Source organism: Etheostoma cragini, chromosome 19 (assembly GCF_013103735.1).
Source record: "Etheostoma cragini isolate CJK2018 chromosome 19, CSU_Ecrag_1.0, whole genome shotgun sequence".
Lineage (NCBI taxonomy): Eukaryota > Metazoa > Chordata > Actinopteri > Perciformes > Percidae > Etheostoma > Etheostoma cragini.
The window spans coordinates 872,677-882,346 of NC_048425.1; the positions used below are offsets into that span (position 1 = coordinate 872,677).

At 39.8% G+C, this 9,670-nt stretch overlaps 3 protein-coding genes across 3 annotated transcripts in view; 1 reads left to right on the forward strand and 2 right to left on the reverse strand.

The window, feature by feature from the left end:
- Positions 1-2,265, reverse strand: part of LOC117935165 (low affinity immunoglobulin gamma Fc region receptor II-like) — a 2,849-nt gene extending 584 nt beyond the window's left edge. Inside the window, exons 1-4 of the mRNA XM_034857305.1 lie at positions 2,216-2,265; positions 956-1,014; positions 333-597; positions 7-255 (exon numbers count right to left, since the gene is read on the reverse strand). Coding sequence (XP_034713196.1) covers positions 7-255; positions 333-597; positions 956-1,014; positions 2,216-2,246 — 604 coding nt within the window. The 5' untranslated portion in view covers positions 2,247-2,265. The remainder of the gene's footprint in view (positions 1-6; positions 256-332; positions 598-955; positions 1,015-2,215) is intronic.
- Positions 2,266-3,797: 1,532 nt separating this feature from the next.
- Positions 3,798-8,966, forward strand: LOC117935166 (butyrophilin subfamily 3 member A2-like). Its single transcript, XM_034857306.1, has 7 exons — positions 3,798-3,833; positions 4,196-4,313; positions 5,484-5,825; positions 6,061-6,330; positions 6,433-6,558; positions 7,268-8,133; positions 8,922-8,966. Exons 2-7 carry the CDS (start codon positions 4,202-4,204, stop codon positions 8,964-8,966), a joined length of 1,761 nt encoding a protein of 586 aa, XP_034713197.1. The 5' UTR covers positions 3,798-3,833; positions 4,196-4,201.
- A 602-nt stretch (positions 8,967-9,568) lies between these two features.
- LOC117935168 (lamin-B1-like) overlaps positions 9,569-9,670 on the reverse strand; it is a 4,913-nt gene continuing 4,811 nt past the window's right edge. The window contains exon 10 of the mRNA XM_034857307.1: positions 9,569-9,581. Coding sequence (XP_034713198.1) covers positions 9,569-9,581 — 13 coding nt within the window. The remainder of the gene's footprint in view (positions 9,582-9,670) is intronic.

Genomic DNA, 9,670 nt, shown 5'->3' on the forward strand with positions numbered 1-9,670 from the left:
ATTTACCTGTGACAGCCAGACAACTCTCTGGGGATTCTCCAGCTCCAGGGATGTTGCACTTGTAGCGGCCATTGTGAGACTTGAAAACCCTTTCAATGGTCAGGTTTCCTGTAGGACTGCTACCAACGAGGCGGCCATCTTTATAGAAATTGGTGATGCGACTGGAGAAGGGAGTCGACTTGGTTCTACATCTCAGAGTCACAGCGTCTCCCTCCATCACAGGAAGAGCAGGACTCTCCAGGACCACGGAACCAGCTGAACAACGTTACAAGATGATTAGAAGCAGAATAAATGGTAAACCTTAGGGATGATATCTGCACACATCAACCTACTGGTGACAGTGATGTTGACAGTGTTGCTTCTCTGTCCTCCTCCAGCTTCACACCAGTATTCTCCGCTGTCTGATGGAAAGGCAAAGTCAATGGTGCAGGTCACTGTTGACGTTACTGAGTCATTTGAACACGTTGACATTAATTCCTTGATGGTTCTCACTCTGCACCCTGCTGAGATGTTAAACCCCTCACAGGTCAAATGGACAGACTCGTATTCAAAGAGCTGCAGTCTGGTTGGAACGATACGAAAAGCTGCGTCTGAAACGGAAAAATGGAGAACGCATTTAAGGAAGAACATGGTTCCTAGACATATACAAGGTGCATTCTGTAATAAGAGGGAAATAAAAAAAACAATTGAAGAATCTACAGTTAAAGAAGACCTTTTCTATGCCATAGATGTCTTATAAGAACTGGATACGGCGTTAAAGGCGGAGCCCCATTTATTTCTATCAGAGTTGCTCGGTAGTGCATGAAGCCATCATGGAGCCAAACGTGACCCGGATGATCACCGGGGTTAGGGTTAGGGTTAGGGGTTAGGGTTAGGGTTAGGGGTTAGGGGTTAGGGGTTAGGGTTAGGGGGTTAGGGTTAGGGTTAGGGTTGGGAACAGGTATCGGTACTTACCAGGGCTCTGGAGATAACCATGCTGAATATGGGCAACCAGCAACATCAACACATCCATCACTAGACGCACAAAAGAGGAGAGATATGTGAAGAGATGCTTTTACTACATGTAGAATTAACATTCAGTCGCTACTCAGTCATAAAAAATTGTTATCTTGTTAAAATGTTAAAACACTTTAAATGCTAAATATAACAAGTGGAAAGTTCAGATATTCTAGAAAACATGGATTTTATCAAATGCCTTAAATTATTCACATTGACATGTAGGACATCTGGCTGTAACATATAGACAGCTGACAAGCTGCTGTTGAAATATAGATGTTTTTGATGTGATTAAAATCTTCATGGTTTGATTACTAGGGGTGGATCATTTTGGCATTTTGCAGAGCACAAATAAGGGTTTAATAGATAATATTTATGTTGTTTTGGTGGGGTGAAAAGAAAACAGAACTCTGCTCGTGCAAAACATATTACATTGCGCCACTGTTTTGTTTTGATTGGAGTTTATTACCCTAACTTGCTGAGCTTCTTTATTATGTTACATGCCTTTACTTGCATTATGAGAAGAGGAAGCTCGTACGTAAGCGCTGTAGTTAGTCCACCTACATGATGTCCTCACCGCTCAGACAACCTGGGACTGAGCGCTGTTTATAGCTATACTAGCAATGTTGCTGTGCCTTATGTAACATTAACCCTCATGTTGACACAAAAAATGGGCCGTTGAAATAAGCGCGGAAAATGTCAACACCAAAAACATCAACAAAAGTACCCACAACATTGAAAAAGTGACAAAAATGTCAGAAAATGCGACAGTAATGTTGTCATGGTTGACGGGAAGACAACACAAGGGATAAACCAAAATAAGTCATTACAGCTCATTGATATTCTATTATTGTTTTATTGAAGAACACTTAAAAACATATACTAAAATAATAATTGTAATAAAACCAAAACCTGGATTGTTACACCTATTTCCACACTTATTTGCAGATAAAATGCAGATGATGTTGGTGGCTCAAAAAATATAGATCCAATAGGAACACCAGGCTCTGTGCTCAGACCCAATTCTTAAAGTGGAACTTCTTTAATTCCACATGTATAGATAGATCCAGACATCCTACACACAAATAGAGATATGTCTTATGTCTATGTCAACATTTATCTCCAAAACATTTATGCTGCTGTCCTTTTTATTCCTATTTTGTGTACTGTTACTTGTAGAGCAACAAGAAATGGGGAATCAGACACATGGGGTACTCACACAGTGGGATGCAGAGAGCTGTGGCCTCCATGGTGTCTGGCTGCTGACTGTCTGAGGCTAATTCAAAGCTAAAAACAGACTAATGTCGTTGAGAACTTCCTCTTCCTGTGCACACGATGTCTGGTGTTAAGCAGACGTTGGCTCTTGTTTGTAAAACACTTCGCGGAGACACATGTACTCCCCAACAATACACCATCTCATCTTAGATTTGCACAAAAGGGGCATAACTGCTCACGTGTAGTGAGCTCCACACTTTAGTTTCCTTTGAGTTCAGTAGCACCCTGCAGCTATAATCACATGGAGACATGTAACCAGATAGCAAATAAAATCCCAATCGTAGGCCTCCAGATGCACCAAAGTTTTGTAAGTTAGCTTCTAAGACCGACTGATTGTCCCGACTAAATAAAACTGTGCCCTGTGAATAATTTGACAGATGATATAGTCACTTAAAAGTAAACTCATTCTCATCAATAGGTTTATATAAAATTGTAAATAAGAACAATTTGCATGATGACCTACAAAATTACAGGTCATGTGAAGACCAGTCACACGACAAGTTTTCTCTCCACTACCTATACTTTATATTTTGACTTTATGTTTTTGATATTTTTAATATTTTACATTCTTACATCTTATATTTTTGATAATTTTGTGTCAACACTGTAAAGGGATTGCTTCAATTTCATTGCACATGTACTGGGAACTTGTGTAGAATGACAGTAAAGGCTTTCTATTCTATTCTATTCTAAGTTTAGCAGCATTAAGCCAACAAAAGGTGACTGTGAGCCTGGTACAGAAGCACATGTTCATTCAATCCAATTCATTCAGTAGGTGTATAGTAGGTCTACATGAGCTATCTCAGTCTGGACCAAAGTAAAGGACCGGCAGACGCTCCACCGCTGCATGAGACGATAAAGGAGTTCTGATTGGAGGGTTCACACCAAAGTAAAGAGGGATGAGAGATTTAAGGACCTAGAGTGCCACTTTGCATGTAAGTAGGTCAGGTTTCTTCCTGTATGAACTTTTGCTGAACTCCATTGATGCGAGATAGATGTGTGAACATTCATAAGAAGTCCTTTGCTGCCCCCTGCAGACATCAGATCTGCCGTCACTGCTCCTGTTCCAGTGACTTCAGATGTGTTTGCTGCTGTATTATTATGGTGATGAGCTACCTGGCAACTGGATCAAAGTTCGACCTCTTGTTTATATGTGACTTAATATTAATTAAGAGACAATAAATGCAAGTTGGAAATCAGATAAAGGCCACAGCACAGAGCCAGTGTGGCTAATCCAAACGTACTGGTGTGACAGGTGAATTTAGCAGATTGAGATGTTCTTGGCAGTGGGAAGTTAGTTATAGTTAGTTATAGTATTACTAGTGAATATTTAACTGCTGCTGCCAACGAAGCAGCATTGTTTTAGAGGCGTTTTCATCCTGAAGACAATTATACCTGAGCACCTGGAAGTCTGGGTATAAGAAATGTTTAATACATCAACCTTTTTTATTACTACAGGTAGAAGTGGATTTGATTGGCTGAGCAGAGGGACGCCAGCGCTGTATCTGAGACGGACACGTTATTAGTTTGTGCAGCTCGCTGACTGAGAAAGCACGCTAAAGGTAAGACATTCTACCTAAATTAAACTCTTTTTGCAATGAATTGATTTGAGGAACGTTGTTTTTTGAAACGAAAGCAAGCTTATTGTCACATTTGGTCCCCGTTTAACTCTTTTTTCCAAAACCCTGTGCAGTTGGACTTGTGCACTCATAAGTGTAGAGAAAAAAAACACTTTGAACAATGTATTCTTATCTTTAAAGGAATTACATAAATAATAGCTGTGAAGGAAATACAGGACGGACCTAATCTCGGACTGTTTAAAAAGATATCTTCATTGGATATTATGTCTTTATTTTGCAACACCATAAAAAACATTCCACATGATATTTAGTGAACATATATTGTGGATTATTTCATTTCCCAGGTCTGCATGATGCCCCCCCAGACGGACAGACTGGCCTATAACTCTCCCCCCATTGTTTGCAGCACTTTGAGTCTCCAATACGCTGTTGCCCTTCTTCTCCTGACACACTCTCGTCAAGGTAACGCACACGTAAACATGATTAGGAAAGGTGATTAATTTGTAATATAATAAAAAACTGCCAGTAACTACGACGTCAGTAATAAACGTACAGTGTCAACAAAAACAGAAGATCAGATTGATTTATAAATTGACTGAAGGTGAGTCAAACATGTAAATAAAGACAAAAGAACTCTTACAAAAAAAGAATAATATTACTCGCAATGGAAAAAAATGTATTTATTATGTTTAATTTATTCCTCGTTTTGATCAACTTTATCCTGGGGGTGTAAACTTATTCTATCCACTCTATGTGCTGTTGTGCTCAGTACTGTGCACGATGCTCTGGTTGTAACTGTTGCACAATGTTTCCATTCAGTGGCACAGACAGACATTTACCCAGAAGCCAAAGTGTCTGCAACAACCTCCGTGTGGAGATGAACTCAGTGGTCAAAGTGAAAGTGAAAAGGTTCCTTGTTTGTTTGACTGATATGGTTTATTTGACTTTAGCGGGCCAGTTAGATAACGCGGTGATAGTAGATAAGGTCTGGGGTCATAGTGAGAGTTTATCATTAACTCGTGCCTGTGTGTTGAGGTGTCTGTTTTTAACCATGGCATGAGTGATTGCAGTGTCACTGTGTTTGCCGGTTGGTCCACAGCTTCCCTTACTGGATTATACCACATTGACCGGTGCTGTGTATAAATGAAATGGGACGGTTGGTGAGGGGGGGAGGGGGGGATCCCACTGACCGTCCTACACACTGGCTCTTTTAATAACACTTGTATTCCTGTAAAATGCTCTTTCTTCTCAGTGAACTATCCCTGAATAAAGATTTAAAGGGAAATTTAAAAAAAAAATCTAATGCTAACCATTTGAGTATCATTTAAGGGGACCAGTGTTTAAACCCAAACCATGAAGTTTAATATTTATTATCATTACTAGTCTTTTTGATGTCTAAACTTAACTGTCTCCACTCTACCTTGGTCTCCTTTTATTGGCTAAACTCAACTATAACTATGCAATCATGTGACCCTTGATGTCTTAAGATACATAAGTTTTCATACAATATCATCTGAACCCAGTTAATGAGAATATGTTGACAATGTTGAACATCATCAACATGTCAGCATCTGTTACCACAGTAGGAATTGTTAAAATTAAATGTATAAATATTGGATGTTTCTCCGCCAGGTCAGTCTCAGGCGATTGGTCAACCTCAGCCAATAGTGGCATTGGTTGGCAATGACATCACTTTGCCGTGCCATGTGAAACCGGCCACGGATGCTGTTAACCAGATGGTGGAGTGGTCAAGACTGGACCTGAACCCCAGATTTGTCCATGTGAGACGCTCCGGGGACGACCGACTGGTTGACCAGAATCCGTCCTACATGGGAAGAACATGGTTGTCCATCAACGGACTGAGACAGGGAGATGCTTCGCTGACGCTCTCCAGACTGGAGCTCTCTGATGAAGGAACGTACAGATGCTTCATTCCAGGCTTGACAACAGAATCCAGTGTTCAGCTTGTTGTTGGTAAGTGAGCATACCTGTTGATGGAGTGTCACTAATTTAGAATTGTACATCCAGTTAATGATCTAAGTAAGGTTTTTATACATTATTTTTAAGTTGTAGGGTATGGTACTTATTCTTTAACCCAATGATGTCTGGTCTGGCCTACGGACTAACAGTGCAAAGTTGCTCTTCTTGTGTCCTTGCAGTCAATATAGATAACTGTATAATAAACTCATCTGACTGTTTCCTTTCTCAGTATCGTCTCCTGTCATCAAGATAACCGAACTCGGCAGCGGCGTGCTGCAGTGTGAGTCTGGAGGCTGGTACCCAGAGCCTGAGGTGTCGTGGCTGGACGCTGAGGGAAACCTCCTCTCTGCTGGACCTACAGAGACCATCAGAGGTCCTGATGATCTCTACACTGTCAGCAGCAGAGTGACTGTGGAGAAGAGACCCAGCAACAGATTCACCTGTAGAGTCCAGCAGAAGGACACCAACCAGACCAGAGAGACACGCATTTATGTTCAAGGTTGATATGAGTTATTTATGTACGAAATGATCACTTTTACTTTTAAACAGCTGATGTCTAGTTTAATTAAATGCAATGCTGTTTTGTATTTTATCCCTCCAGATGATTTCTTCACGGATCTATCTGGTTCTGGTTCTGGTTCTTCTATCATCATTGGGTTGGTTGGTGGTGTCCTGTTGATTCTCGCGGTTGCCCTTGTTGTGTGGAAATGGAGAGCAAACAAAACCAGTAAGTCAGGGAACTGCTGTTATAAGCCTGAGATGGTTATAGTGGCCACAAGGAAAGGTTTTACCATAGACTGTAATAAATAATGGACGAAGCTCTGAAAGTGAAGCCAATGCAAAAGCTGCATTCTATCTAATTCAGTCAATTTCTTCGGTCTATAAGTCTATGAGAAAATGAAAATCTACTTATCACATGATTTATTACCTCAGAAGTTTATGGTCTCAAACGTTAGTTTCAAGTCTTCTTCAATACAGCAGGATGTTTGTTTGGTAAATTCTGGTCTCATTTATTTTAAAATAGACGATAAAGCAGGGGATGCTATAGTACCTATCAATCAGGACAGAGGCTTAGCAATGCTAACCATGCTAACACCATGTACATTACATCACATTGCCATAATCTGGCCAAATCACGGATACTACGTGCATTAGTTTTATAGTCTGTGAATTTTACACCTTTGTTCCTTTTTACAGAACATCTGATAATTTTTTTTTCTTGGTAAAATGTAAATTTAAGTATTTATTTACATATTTAATATCCTCCTATAGCAGTGTTTATTGATTTCAGCCATTCCAATGCAAAATATGTTGCAGCTTCTCATTCCCTTGCTGTGGTTTTCCAGCAAATGTCTTTTCATATTATCATCTTTACAATAGCACACACACATGTACAGTGTATGTGTGTGTAACTACGTTACTGTTTCTGCACACAGAGACCAGGAAGCAGCAGGAGGACGAAGAAACACCGCGAGGAGGAGAGAACTCTACAAGTAATGATTCAGAACAGAAGTGTCTGATAGAAAGAGAATCAGAAGATAGAGAAACAGTTAATAATCAGAACAAGAAAGAGGAAGAAAATAACACTTCATATCAAACAGAAGAGGAAACTCACCAGGAGAAGACAGAAGGAGAGACTGGCAATATTCTCAACCAGAGACAGGAACTATGTGCAAATGCTAAAACAGAGGAAGAGAGAAAATCAATAACTGTAGAAACAGCAGCTCCAGGTCCAACTCAGAGTCTGATGGATGGACATGGACAACAGCAGCAGGACACGGCAGCAGACGCAAATAATGATATTGGAAAGGAAGAAACAGAAGAGGACATCAAATCTGCTGAAGACAAAGCTTCAAGTCAGGGTCCAACTGACGACCAAACACAACACAACGATCCATCAGCAGGAGGAGGGAAGCAGAATGATTCTGAATTGATAACTGTAGCAGAGAGTGGACACAAAGTAAAGAATGGAGACAGGAGAGATGGAGGGGGGAACCCAACCTGTCTTCCTCCTGCTAAACCAGATCGGCTCTTTAAAACCGAACCACAGACGGATTTGAATAAAAAAAATGAAGACAACAAAACAGAATCTACAGATAACCAAGCAGCAGGTCCAACTGAGGGACAACCACCACACCATGATGGACCAGCTGTAGGAGGGACAAATAATACATCAGACCAGACAGGAGGACCATCAGGGAAGAGTGACGACACTCCAGTTCCAGCAGAGAGAAGAAGACAGAAAGGACAACAAGAGGAAGGAGGAAAGAGTCTGATGGAAGGAGACGGACAACAACAGCTGGTAGGACAAGAAGCAAGTAATGATACGGTAGAAACGGTAGAAAATAAAACCCAAACTGAGGAAAACAAAGCAGAAGCTCAGGATCCAAGTGATGAGACAACACAACACGGTGATCCACCAGCAGGAGAGGTGATGGATCATACATATAGAGCAGGTCTAGACCACACTCCAGAATTTACAAGGACCCAACAGGTATAGTAGTCTCCTCCAGAGCAAGCAACAGGACCACAGTGGCGAGGAAAAAGTTCCTTTTAGAGAGAAACCTGGGACAGACCCAGACCCAGACCCAGACCCAGAACCAGACCCAGGCTCTTGAAGTGCATGACAGTTCTGCATACCAGAACCTGGAGCAACTGTTTAAGTCATTAGATACTACATACATCATCTGTACTCAAGTTGAATGCGTGTGTCCGTGGGGGGGGCTGCAGGGGCGTGGTAATGTGGGCTGGTGTGGCTACGGTGCTAGGGCTGAATTTCTGTCCCAGTCCACCCTTGACTTTCATTAACAAAACCATTTTCACCAGTGATTAATGTTAACAACCGCCAGCTTCTGTCTTTGATTGTTTTGCTTACTATTTTTAAAATATATTTTTTGGTATTCAGACAATTAAGGAAAAATTCAAATAATCATCTAATTTGTTAATTTCTGTAGATATAAAAAAAATATACAAAATCACTCTGTAAATACAAAATTATATATATTCATATGAAAATGTATCTCAGAAGACCAATTAAAAATAAACAACCTGGAAAGAACATTTTTCTTTCTCTCTTTCTCTTTATTACAGAAAGTGGAGCAGGAGTTGAGTGAAAATGTGAATAAAGAGGTTTAAACGATGTTTCAGCAAAAACTAATTTTAAGAAAAAGTAGGAGAATGTACAAATGTCACTTTGTAAATAAAATATAATATTTTTATATAATGTAAGTTGTATCTCACAGGAAAAATGAAACAAAACAACTGGAAGTTGATTTATCTGAAATAAATATTCTCAGCATCTGAACGGAAATATCAAACATGTATTTAAATGTATTTATTAATTGCAGAACATGGAGTAGGGAAGTCAAAGTATATATTGACAGTATGAATTGAATAACAAACAACACAAAAACATAATTAAACATGCATAAGTTACAGTAGCTCACATTTTGATTTTCATAATCATTAATTTCCCCCTTTGTCTTTGTCTTGTGTTCAATATTTGACCTTTCAAAGTGATTGTGTGTTTTTATAATGAAGAGAATGTTTTCAGTAAAATGTGATTGGACATAAAACAGTTTTTTCAGGGCAATGCATTATTTTGAAACATAAAATGAGCTAAAGTGCTGCATTTCCAACACATTTTGAGCAAAACATTTTGCAAACTGTTAAATGCACCACAAAATCCAAACGGTGATCATGATGGATTTGATGTTCCCAGAACATGTCCCATTCATTTAGTTGATGCCACTTCAAATTCACCACAGAGATAAAAGTCACCATGTTTCAGATGAATATGACTCGATGTTTTCACGTCCGCACATCAGAATTCATCTTTC

What these genes read in the sequence shown, in the direction of transcription:
- LOC117935166 (XM_034857306.1), top strand. Translation starts at nt 4,202, where the DNA reads ATGATGCCCCCCCAGACGGACAGACTGGCCTATAACTCTCCCCCCATT. An exon ending in CAGTGTTCAGCTTGTTGTTG is followed by an intron (nt 5,826 to 6,060) that starts GTAAGTGAGCAT and finishes TTCCTTTCTCAG; the next exon opens with TATCGTCTCCTGTCATCAAG. An exon ending in GAGACGGACAACAACAGCTG is followed by an intron (nt 8,134 to 8,921) that starts GTAGGACAAGAA and finishes TCTTTATTACAG; the next exon opens with AAAGTGGAGCAGGAGTTGAG.